The sequence below is a fragment of the Melitaea cinxia genome, chromosome 20, assembly GCF_905220565.1.
Source record: "Melitaea cinxia chromosome 20, ilMelCinx1.1, whole genome shotgun sequence".
NCBI classification, from domain to species: domain Eukaryota; kingdom Metazoa; phylum Arthropoda; class Insecta; order Lepidoptera; family Nymphalidae; genus Melitaea; species Melitaea cinxia.
Window position 1 is genome coordinate 9,620,167 of NC_059413.1, and position 13,200 is coordinate 9,633,366.

The following is a 13,200-nucleotide window of genomic DNA, read 5'->3' on the forward strand; positions in this document are numbered from 1 at the left end:
TACCTTTTAGGTTCTCCAATTTTTGATGAATGTATTTCTGAATATATTAATAATTCATTCACTAAATTTCAAAATTCAGTTGACCGTCTCCTTGAAATTAGTCCACATTATGCACTTTGCATCTTAAAATATTGTCTTTTCGTCCCTAAATTTACGTATGCGCTCCGTTGCTGCTCCTTTTGGAATCACCCAGATCTTTTAACACAAGTAGACGACTTAATCAAAATTAGCTTAGAATCGATTCTTAATATGCAACTGAACGAGCAATCTTGGACCCAAGCGTCCCTACCTATCCGTTATGGTGGTTTAGGGATTCGCAAAATTTCCAGTGTCGCTTTACCAGCCTTTCTATCTTCTGTCCATAGTTCAGCAAATCTCATAAGTAAAATTTTAAGGGCATCCCCTTCAAACTTTGAGATTGCTGGTTTGGAAGAAGCTAGAAACGCTTTCTTAATTGCATGCCCAGGTCAAAATTTTCCAGTTTCTCCAAATTCACAGAGGAGCTGGGACGACATAAACTGCAAATTGACTTATGAAAATCTTTTAAGCTGTAGTACAGGCTCGGCGCGTGCTAGGCTTTTGGCCGTGGGTACGCATGAGGCCGGCTACTGGCTTCACGCGTACCCTTCGACAAATACAGGAACATTTCTTGAGCCTGACACGCTCCGAATCGCAACATGTCTACGGCTTGGGGTTCCGGTCTGCGCTCCTCATAAATGTCCCTGTGGCAGTGATGTCGATAAGCTAGGACATCACGGTCTGTCATGCCTAAAAAGTGCAGGCCGCTTCTCGAGACATGCCGCACTTAACGATATCATACGCCGGTCCCTTGCCACCGTCAACGTGCCAAGTCTACTTGAGCCGACTGGTATTGCAAGAGACGATGGCAAGAGACCGGACGGTATGAGTTTGATTCCATGGAAGATGGGCCGGGTGCTGGTATGGGATGCAACCTGTTCAGACACGCTGGCCCCTTCCCATCTACATGGAACCAACAACAGAGCTGGTGCGGCTTGTGAAGCGGCGGAAAAAACAAAAGCAGACAAATACAGGGGTCTAGGCTCCGAATATGATTTTGTCCCATTCGGTGTCGAGACCCTTGGTCCGTGGGGTCCTAGTGCTATAACCCTTTTTAAGGAAATATCTAAAAGGTTATTCGACGTCACAGGAGACCGAAGAGCTGGCAGCTACTTCGGACAAAGAATTAGTCTAGCTATTCAAAGGGGGAACGCTGCCAGTATCTTCGGAACCTTGCCTAAAGGGACTCCTTTTAATAATATTTTTTAATTATTATATTATGTACATATATATATACTTAAGGTTTTTTAGTTTAATGTTATTTATCTAATTATTATTATTATATTATAAGTTGCTATTAATAAATCTTAGTGAGTTAGTGAGTTCAAGTCTCAAATCCGTATAACTGGAATGAAATTTCAAATCTTTCTTAACATTTTTTAAATATCATATCAAAAATCCGTTTCAGCGGGGATCGATTAAAAATGGTTAGAACTTTAGAAGTCCCTAATGTGTGGGCAATACAAAAACAAACAATACAAACGTATCTATTCTTGTACTATTCACTTTTTTTCTTGGGATTTGGAAGTTACAGTAGTTAAGGGTCTTTTAATTTCTAAAAAGTTTACATTTAATTTGTAAAATATTTACATTACATAGTAATTTATTTCAATGTAAAACACGCATTTATTTATAACATCATATAATCACAAAGTTAAAAAATAAAATTATCTACAAAGCATCTAAAGTTTGTAAGGTATACACAATCACCTCTATTAATATAAGTAACGTTTAAAATTTTTATAATTTTAACAAGCTGAAGAGATTTAACCTAAAAAAAACCAGTGTCTTAGATTAAAACTATCAAATACAAAAAAAAATGTCTATATGCGTAAAATCTTAAAATTTTTGAACAGATTCATTTTTTTTTTTTTTTTTTGTATATTGTCTCAGCGGGAAAATATAATGTAAGCCGTAAGTTTTAAGTTTTTGTATTTGTAGTTTTTGTCGTTCAACAACCGTTATATTATGTTCGTCTTATAGCTAAATATTGTTTAGTTACTTAATAAGTTATTACTCTCAATAAGTGTAATTCTTAATGAGAGTAATAAATATCTTAAACTATAAAACTGCTTGTATTTATTAGTTGCAGATTGTTACAGTATAATTTGAGTAACGAAAAACGTTAGTAAAGAACAAAACATAATACCTAATAGAAATAAATAAGAAAATAGAAGTGTAAAAATAATACCTAAATGTCATTTAATAATAAGCGAATCAAAAATATTTGTTCATGTTCAATAACAAATACAAGTAAACAATCGTTTTAAAATAATTTAAGTATTAAGATAAAAACGTTTTGATGGACGCTTCATAAAAGGTATTAAAGAAATGGACGACGCAAACCGTATATAAAGAATGTGTCGCGACTGAAAAACATAGTTTACATTGTTAGGAACTGAACTGAACATTTAAAATGGAAATTAAGTTCACTCTTTTGTCACTAGTTTTTAATTTAATTGACTATAGTCACAGCTGGGTGTTCAACAATATTGATAATAAGTCATCAGACATGATAAAGATATACCTCAGAGATGTAGACGTGGAACACAGGTTGTCTGAAGAAGATTTAGCCAGACTTAGATTCGATCTCACATTTCCAGGTTTGTTTCTAAATTTTTAGTAATTTATTTAAAAAAGGCATTATAAAAGTCAGCAACTTTTAACGGAACAGAAAATTTCCTGCTCAATATATGGAGCAGTCCGACCGAGGTAGTAAGTAACCTCTACCTTACAGAAGATCACAGCTAAATAATACTGCTTTCAAGCAGTGTTGTGTTTCTGTTGGTGAGTAAGGTGACCAGAGCTCCTGGGGGCATTTGGGATAGGGTCGGCAACGCGCTTGCGATGTTTCTGGTGAAGCTACGGAAATCGCTTACCATAAGGTAAGCCGTACGTTTCTTTTCCGACCTAGTTATATAATAAAAAAAGTAGCCGTCTGTGTGAAAGTAAAGTGATCACAGCAGTTCAGGAACATTTGATATGTCAAAGTAATTAATTAATACGTTACCTAGTGGGTTACAGGGATTAGGGAAAGATAGAAGATAAAAGATAAGCAAAGAGGGGTGGTCTATTAGTTCAATTTTCAAACATTCTCCGAAATGTAATAAGCGCTTCAATAATCAATATAATTATAAAATTCAATAATAAGCACCGATTATTCGGAAAAAGTTCCTACTTCTTTAAGATCCAATTTAAGAAATCGCACACTAAATCAATATCAGAATTACTAACTTTTTGTATGTTTAATATATTCAAAAATTGTTTGTTACGTGTTGGTGACGGAAATATTATGGAAAGATATACTTTAAAAAAATGACTAAAGATCCAAAAATACAGTTTAAAAGCGTAGATAGACAATTACGTTACCATCCTTCTAATTAACAGCATTAGAGACACGCGATATTTAGTAGATAACAATATATGTCATACATTGCAGTGTCGGTCAAGGTCAAAACACTATATTTACATTTATGTATACATTGATAAAAATTACGTAAATAATAAAACAAATAATTATGAGGTATTTCTTTTTTAATAACGCGACATCCAAAATTGTAGTTGTTACTTTACATTACTAGGTATTATTTATTTTATTTTATTTTATAGACATTTGATTTATATTCTTTCTGTTGCTATCAGAAATATTTTATTATTCATAAACATTAAATTTATTAGTATAGGACTATATTCAAATATTTTTATAAGTACGAGAAGGTAGATAGAAAACTTCAAATTATTTATTTTCTATCAGTTTTTTTTTTTTTTTTTTTTTTAATTTTATAATTGTAAAAAGTTTGTGTGTGCCAATTTGGAAGAAATAACATGTATGTTATCAATATTTGTATGGGTTTTTGTTTCGGTTTGATTTGGGTTTATGTCAACGAAAAGCCTCGAAACCTTTTTTATTTTCTAATAAACAATTATCTGTGTGTTTCATTTCACAATTTAAAAAAAAAACATCCTTCTAACTAGAACAACTCTAACAGATTAATTAATCAGTACATTGGCCCGAAAAGTAAAAATATAATTAAATAGTTTGTTAGTACGTTATTGTTTCATCAATCTACAAATTGATATGTTTAACGAACTTGTGCACATTTAGTTCTTTGCAAAATAATAATTTGAACGCAGGTATCCCTAAAAATGTGATTAAACTTACAACTTGGATGTAATTAGGTACGAAATGGTGTGGACCAGGAAACGTTGCAGATGACTATGAAGACTTAGGATCAGATAAAGAGGCAGATATCTGCTGTAGAGAGCACGATAACTGCTCGGACGCCATACCTGCGGGGGAGTCAAAGCATAATTTAACCAACGAAGCTTTTTATACGCGGTAAGTTAATTTTATCATAAAAGTACATCTCCAAAAAAAGGCGGGGCCTAGCAATGACATTTTATTTGACTGGCCACAATTATACAGTGCGAATCAATTCACAGATGTCGTTTTTTTCAATTCAGTACTGTAGCTACTTATCAGACAAATTCATATTTATTAGTTAGCTATTTCTCACTGCTTCTCACAAATTACATTTACAAAAACAATCGTTAATTAATTATACTAAATTCAAATCTGACAGACTTTCAATACAAAGTTTAAATCCTTATTTCACTCACCTAGAGATAAAATTCCTAATAAACTTTTCTCAGGTAGTTTCTACTCAATAAAACTATACTTATCAAAATTAAATTGTTTAAGGGCTTGTTTCACTGGTTTTGGATAATACTATTTGACAGATGATAGTAGCCAACAGATAAATGCGATACTTGGATCCAATTGTGATTGAAAATTTTTAATTGAGGCAAAACAAGTCCTTGAGCTCCTATACTGCATACGAAAAAAAACCGACTTCAATTACATCGACAAGTAATACAACGCAGATCAACGAAAAAATAGTCAAGTAACTACGCGCTATCAAAGATTACTAAAAAAATTGTCATCAGATCTCGATCAAATTTAAATATGATCACAAGACAAGCACTCGCTTTCGATTAAAATGAGAATCATCAAAATAAATTATTCATAAAAAAATAAACTACTACCCTAGTGGGTAAAACAGCTCACTACGTTATAGTAGATGCATCCTTGGATCGATTCTTTACTGAAGTAGTTTTAATGAAGTCAAATAGATGGCGTTGGCGAAGCGTGGCGTTGCACTGTCTCATAAATACGCGTCATCAAAAATTACTATCTTTGATGACGTGTATAAAATTGTTATGTTAAAAGATAGAAGAAAAAAGTGCTCATTACATCTTGATCATATTTAAACGGAACCACACACAACAACATGACAAGTGTTAGATTTTGATTTATAAAAGAATCATCAAAATCGGTGTACCCGTAAAAAGTTATGAGGTATAACACAAAAAACAGTAAAGTTATCAAAGATTACTCAAAAAGTGGTAATCAGATATCGATCAAATTTGAATAAGACTACATGATGAGCATTAGCTTTCGATTAAAGTAAGAATCATCAAAATCGATAAACCCAGTGAAAAGTTATGCGCACAACGTAGATCGACGAAAAAATAGCCAAGTAAATACGCATTATTAGATATAACTCTAAAAGTACTTGTCAGATCTCATTCATGCATTCATTCAGATTAATGGCTTCCAACAGTGCCAAATTAGCACAGATGATTTCGCCAATGTCACGTTGTTGTCAGATTTCAATTAAATTTGAAATTAATGTGACACGCTACACCTTGCAATTAAACTAAAATTCATCGAAATCAGTCCATCCAGTCAAAAGTTCTGATGTAACATACATAAAAAATAGAAATATAGTCGAATTGAGAACCTACTTCTTTTTTGAAAGTCAGTTTAAAAGTAACTATGCTTCTTTTTGATTTCGTAAAATAATCGCGGTAAATAAACAAATGAAATTGAAATCCGTATGTACATTAGAGAACAACAGGCACAAAAAGAAATCTGTAAAGGGACTTTGAATTCTACACCGATTACGATTACAGGTTACTTTTTATTGTTATTGATATAAATAAATGTATAATTATTTGAGGTTACTGGATGACTTACGCTAAGTCTATAATATTATACATCTAATTAGTTACTTAATCTTGATAAATTTTAGATTAAAAAAAAAATGCTTTTTAAAAATTTTCATCTTTTTCATTGCCTAATTTTTTTTTTATTACTTTACACATTTCAGTCTGAAATCAATGCGGGTTAGTAATTTTTGTTAGTTGCTGACCTTTACCCACTAAAATATCGTTAATTAAAAGTATTTGACGTTAATTCAAATTATTATACAGAACATGAATTGAATAACAGTGTCTTTCACGTAGATATTTTTGATTTGAAAAGAACTTTTTGTAAATTTTAGACCGTAGTTGGAAAAAGATGAATTTTTTTACCAAAATTATCATAAAATTTCTTTCATATACTAATATTTACTATAATTATATGTGTTTGTTCTTAAACAAGGAAAATAAAATACTGACTTCACTTTAGGTCGAAAATTATTGTACCTACAATCACATCATTAAGATTAACCTAAAAACTATTCGTCCCATCTCGCTCAAATTAAAATGAATTTCGAAAAAATAATTGTGTTTGCTCGCAAACGAAAAAAAAGCCGACTTCAATTACATCCACATGTAATACAACGTAAGTAAACGAAAAATAAAAATAACAAATGCACTAGTCGTCACTACGATCTTCGAGGGTTTAACTCGATTTTTTTTTTTGGAATTCCATCATCAGATCCGACTCTCAACTTAAAAAAGAATCATCAAAATCGATATATCCAGTAAAAAGTCGTAAGATAACACACAAAAATATAATTGAGTTGAGAACCTGCTCCGTTTTTTGCAGTCGGTTAAAAGTTATATGTATATGATTTTTGTGTTTTTATTGTTTCAGATTGAGCTGTGCTTGCGATGAGAATTTCCGTTTATGTCTTCGAAATGGAAATACGAAAACTTCCACTACAGTAGGGCTGATGTACTTCAATGTAATTGGGACTCAGTGCTATAGAAAAGATTATCTTACAACTGGATGCATTAAAAAAGGAGGGTAAGCCGAATTTTCGTCATATAATAATACGAAATAGGTTCATTATTGATTACTAGCTTCGCTTTGCGGTTTCATCCGCATAATTTCCGATTCCGTGTAAATGCCAGGATATGAAGTAGCATAGCTGTTAGTCTGGATCTTCATTACAATCAATTCGTAACTTTTGCATAAAAAAGTGACAAATATCCATTAATCTATCAATGTATCCTCACAAGACTAGTACGCCTGCTAGACATTCTCCTGGTTTTTGAACTGTCAAACGCTTTAAAATAATAAAAGTTATATTTTCGGAACTTTTGCGATTTTCTAAATTTTTCATTCAAATAAATATTTTTTTTTATTTTATTCACTAAGTTGAAAGAATTATATTTATAAGATTTTATATTGTTTTCTAATATTTACGCGAATATCACCTATTATAATGAAACAACTTTTCTCGAGAGGAGGACTGATCCTCCTGTGACCATGGTTGCTGTAAAGTATCCGAAACGACGGGCATCTAAAACACCTAATAAATCGCAATAAAATCCGGAAAAAGTTGTTTCGTTACAATATAAAATTTTATACGAGTATCGTTTAATATCATTACATTTTCAGGTGGCTGAACACAAAGTGTGTTGAATATTCATACGATACGAGCAGCAACATGACTTACCAGTGGTTTGACGTGCCCAACTACTGAGAAATCTGAACACACGCTTACAGCTCTAAGTATATTAGGAACCCATTTGTGTTACTAAAAAACTAGTTAAGCTTGACACGAGAGAGTCGTGACACTGCATTATTTTGTTTGAAATGTAGATTATTTCATCTCTATAAAAATAGTAGATAAATGTTTTTTTAGTGTTTAATCGTTGACTTTTTTCGTTTATATTTGTTGTTCGTATATTTTTCTTTTATCCGCATAGTCTAATTTGTTTGTACATAAATCTACATACAAGTGTTAATTTATTTTCCTGAAGACTGATTCGTATTTTAAAATTGTGTAATTAATTTTAAATTATTACATATTTATTACTTTTTTTTTCATTTCATGTCGCAAACCCATGTACAGCCTTGAACAATTCTATTTATGAAGGATATAAGTAAAATGCATTTACATTATGCTTACAATAAATGTACTTATATGTAATTTTCACGTTTTGGTTATTAATAACGTGTGTATATTTTGAATAAAGTTACCACAAACATATTTTGTTTCATCTGTTTATATTTAAATGATACAGTTATACCAATTACTATCCGTTACGAGGTACATATTATAACCGACTTAAATAGAGGAGGTTCTAAATTCAACTTTATTGTATTACGTGTTACTAGATCGTTCAATAAGTCCCGAGACTAACCTGGAAATGGCGCATATATTAAAAACTCTTTTGATTTTTAAAAAGTACTGTCTATCAATACAAGAATATGTGTCAAATTTTTAAAAATGGAACAATAAAATTATTGATTTTGAAACATTTAAGTGACGCTACGGTTGTAATTTCGATACAATGGAAAAAAACGAGTTTCGCGTGTTGAGAAAACATTGTTTTTTAATGGGAAAAAATACCGTTGAAACACAGCAATGGCTTATAAAATGTTATGCAGGATCAGCTCCCTCTAAAGCAACCATTTGTCGGTGGTATGCCGACTTCAAACGCGGTCGCATGGACACCAATGATGGGGGACGCTCAGGTCGTCCAAATGAAGCAGTGACTCAACAAAATATTAACCAAGTCCTCAAAATCGTATTGGAAGATCGGAAGGTAAAAGTGCGAGAGATAGCCGAGATAGTGAAGATTTCAGCTGGTAGTGTTTTCACTATTTTACATAAAAATTTGGCCATGAAAAAGCTTTTTTCTAAGTGGGTGCCGCGTTTGCTTACAACTAATCAAAAGGAACAACGTATCAATGATTCAGAGCGATGTTTGGCGCTGATGAATCATAATAAAAAGGATTTTTTACGTCGGTATGTAACAATGGATGAAACCTGGATATACCATTTCACTCCGGAATCCAATCGGCAGGCAGCGGAGTGGAGAGTGGCTGGTGAAAGCCGCCCGAAGCGTCCAAAGACTCAGAAATCGGCCAGTAAGGTTATGGCGTCTATATTTTGGGATGCGCATGGAATACTTTTCATCGACTACCTTGAAAAGGGGCAAAATATAAATAGTGACTATTACATGTGCTTATTGGAGCGATTGAAGTACGAAATTGCGGATAAACGGCCTCACATGAACAAAAAGAAAGTGGTGTTTCACCAGGACAACGCGCCTTTGCACAAGTCCGTGAGAACGATGGCCAAAATTAACGAATTGGGCTTCGAATTGCTTCCTCATCTCCCTTATTCGCCAGACTTGGCCCCCAGCAATTACTAGCTGTTTGCAGACCTCAAAAAAATGCTTCAGGGTAAGAAATTTGACTCAAATAGTGAAGTTATCGCAGCAACGGAGGCTTATTTTGAAGCCAAAGACAAGTCGTTCTACACACATGGGATAGAAAAGTTAGAAAAGCGTTGGAGGGACTGTATCGCTCTTGGAGGAGACTATGTTGATGAATAAAAATTAATTTTATAAAAAAGACCTTTTTTTAGTACTTAGTCTCGGGACTTATTGAACCACGTGTTACATCATAACTTTTTACTGGGTTTTAGCGATTTTTGATCTTTTTTTCGAAAGCTAGTACTTGCCGTGTGGTTCCATTTAAAGTTGATAGTAGACACTTTTGAGTTATCATTTATTTTATTATTACATTGTGTTACTTGTTGATATAAATTGAAATTGGATTTTTTCGTATACGAGCAAATACAAGTATATTAATAACCAGCTGACCCGAAGACGTTGTTATGTCTAAGTGAAGCACAGAGAGTGAGTGAGTAGTCGTTTCTTTATACATACAAGCAATCTAGATAAGCGCGTGTAAGTTCATGGTGCTTTTGAAATACACAAGCCGAAGACGGGCAGCAGCGTCTTCGGTGCGGTCATCAACCCGCCTGCCCAGCGTGGTGACTATGGACAACACGTATGAGTTCACGCCATATTTGGTGCGAACTTGTGGAGGCCTATGTCCAGCAGTGGACGGCGATAGGCTGAAGCGATGAGTGAAATTCATAGTTACGATAACGAATGTTATTCATTAGTGCAAGGCTTGTAAACTTGATGCTGGAGAGTAGATGGTTTAATTGAACAAAACAAATTATTAGCCTCAAAAAATTATTACAGTTAGAACACAACGTCCCAACTGCCGACAGACTTCGTTCTGCAAAAAATTGTGGTAATGTTAACTTCAGCCCCATCCATGGGGTTAAATTATTATGAATCTAAATCATTAATTTAAAAAATGAATAAATCATTGATTTAAAAATGTATTTTGCTAATCGCTTAACTCGAAAACAGGTAAACAAATTCAAGACTTTTTTTATACTTTCATCATATTTATAACGATAGTTAGGAATGAATCCTTGTATAAAAGGCTCATTAGTTAATGAAACAGTAGGTAATACGAATAAATTTCGATATAAAGGTATGAAAACCTTCACCCGCAGTAATTAAATTTTGTTCTTCGAGACTTTTTTAACAAAAAAAAAAAATTAACTAACATAAATCCTTTTTATGTTATTTAATTTTAATGACTATTTCTTACCTGACTTTGGATATGTTCGATGACGTCAAATAAAGGAACAGTAAATAAATACAATTAATAAAGAAGCGGCATTTGTATCATTTAATATGTCGCAGCGTATTGGTACATTGTTTAAAGGTTTATTCATTATTCATTGCCATAATTCATCATTAATTATAATTAATATACAACTCTTCATATTAAATTATGCATTCATGATTGCACGATTAATATACAATAATTATATTATATCATATCGTATAAATAACCATACACATAGGTACATGTGATAAAAGATATGGATACAGATTTATAACAATGTATAAACAAGTGAACAACTTTGAACGCTGTTAGATGTAACACTAGAATAATTATTAATAGAAAAACCTCAATTAATATCAGGTCGTACATTTATAGGTAGATATGTAGCCTGGGAGCTTAGCTAAGGTATTTGTCACGCACGATTATATACAACCGTTGTAACGCACCTGAGTGCGGCGGTTTCGATATGCAACCATCTCGACGTCGAGAAAACTTTATAGAATTTTGTAAAATAACGTTAAAAAACATTTCAACTACGTTTTCATTAAAAAGACATGCATAAATCAACTACGGTATTTTTTTTGTTTCTTTTTTCTATCTAAATATTTAAATTAAGGACAGTTACAAAACTTTCTGAATTATTATAAAAATTTATTGTTTGCTATTACAATAGTAAATTGTCGCAACCACAACATTTGCACAGCGAAACCGCCTTACAATATTGTGGACTAAACAGCACGGCTAAACACGTTTTAATATATGAATTGTTATCACTAAGAATCGCAAGCTAACTCTGGATTTATTTATAAGTGAAGAGATTTAAATACTTGATAATGTCATTGGTTAGATACAAAGCGATAATAAGGACTTAATAGAGAATCCCTTGTACGAAGTGAGCATCGAAATAGCCTACAGTTCAAGCAACCTTACCGAACAATATATACAACAACGATTTTTGTTTTTAAATTTATTAATGTTTGTGATTTGAGGACCATTTAATGAGTTTTAGTAAACTTTCACATATGCCAATTTCGACAAAACCTTTTTAGAGTCCACTTATATGTAAAGTCTTATAATGGAAGATTAATAGAGAAAAAGAAACCTATTTATTTTCTTCTGTAGACTTGTAGCTTCAATAAGAAAAAATTCACATCCATACTGCCACAAAGATAGAAAACAATAAACTGATATTAATTAAGTTACATTTTGAAAATGTATATGTGCATACTTGAAGAATATATTATGTATCACAATTCACCTTTTAAATAATGAAATTGGCTTTAATTTGTTTAGATATTATGTGACACTTAGAAATGCGAACGCCCTCCAAAATTCAATCTTAAGGTAGGCAATAATATTAATAATATAATTTCGTCTCCGTTTAGTAAATACTGCAGAAGTCCTTCAACCTCATTTAACCATTTTTGTAGTCGATTTCCATGACATTGAGCTTGTAAATAGTAGTAAAAGGATATATTTTAATATCTCATGAATTCAGATTTAAAAACAACAAAATTAACATAAATTTAAATGTTTATATTTATTTTCTATTAATAAAAGAAACATTTCAAATGTAGGAACTGATAAAAAGATTTATTTTTTATTTTAAGCAATAAAATGAAGTGTGACAAACGAAAGTTCATCCTTAAAATACTCGCCAAACTTTTTTATAATTTAACTGCTGTAGGAAGGAGGTATACTTAGTTTGAAACATAATCAGATAATATCAATTTCAATTATATATTTGATATTATCAATATTCAACAAGTAATATTATAAAAGGATAATTTTTTTTCGAAATGTTGTTTTATTCGTAGAAGTGCATAAAGCTGAAAATATTGATTTATAATTTCGATTAAAAGTCCTTAATGAAGTTATTTAAGTGGCATCAATCACACAGTTTTAATTTCGTATATGAAATCAAAGAATGAAATATGATTATTACTAACATAAACGTGTTGAAACAACAACTTTCAAATCATCCGTAGGGTACCTATAACGAACGTATACGAACCTATACGTACCCTATATGTACCCTATACATACCTATAACGAACTCGTAAAAAACTATTTTCGTGACATTACTTAACGTAATTAAAAACTGTATTTTGTTTTTGCCTTTTTTAATTACTCGTATTACACAAACATTATTCATCCGTGCTAACCATATTCTTGTCAAGAAACATTGCAAATAGATCTCCAAATTTTATGTGATAAAATGACGCAATTATTTTATTTTAATTATATTATAATGAGAAAGATGGTATCACGTCTACTATCACAGAATATTTATTTTTTAGAGAGGGAAGTTTCACGTAATGCACCTTTTCGATACACTACTTACAGAAAGATTCTTATTAGTACTCGTAGTTTACATAGTGGTTGTTGAACTGTATATCTTAACAGGCCTAGATACATTACATTAAGATGTACAT

General features: G+C 31.9%; 1 protein-coding gene across 1 annotated transcript; it reads left to right on the forward strand.

Annotated features, from left to right (window-relative positions):
* Positions 1 to 2,494: 2,494 nt before the first annotated feature.
* On the forward strand, positions 2,495 to 7,799 carry LOC123663730 (phospholipase A2-like). Its single transcript, XM_045598395.1, has 4 exons — positions 2,495 to 2,681; positions 4,258 to 4,417; positions 6,965 to 7,117; positions 7,715 to 7,799. Exons 1-4 carry the CDS (start codon positions 2,495 to 2,497, stop codon positions 7,797 to 7,799), a joined length of 585 nt encoding a protein of 194 aa, XP_045454351.1.
* The last annotated feature ends 5,401 nt before the right edge of the window (positions 7,800 to 13,200 follow it).

Coding starts and splice junctions, on each gene's coding strand:
- LOC123663730 (XM_045598395.1), top strand. CDS start 2,495: ATGGAAATTAAGTTCACTCTTTTGTCACTAGTTTTTAATTTAATTGAC. Junction 2,682..4,257: donor ATTCGATCTCACATTTCCAG/GTTTGTTTCTAA, acceptor GGATGTAATTAG/GTACGAAATGGTGTGGACCA. Junction 4,418..6,964: donor AACGAAGCTTTTTATACGCG/GTAAGTTAATTT, acceptor TTATTGTTTCAG/ATTGAGCTGTGCTTGCGATG.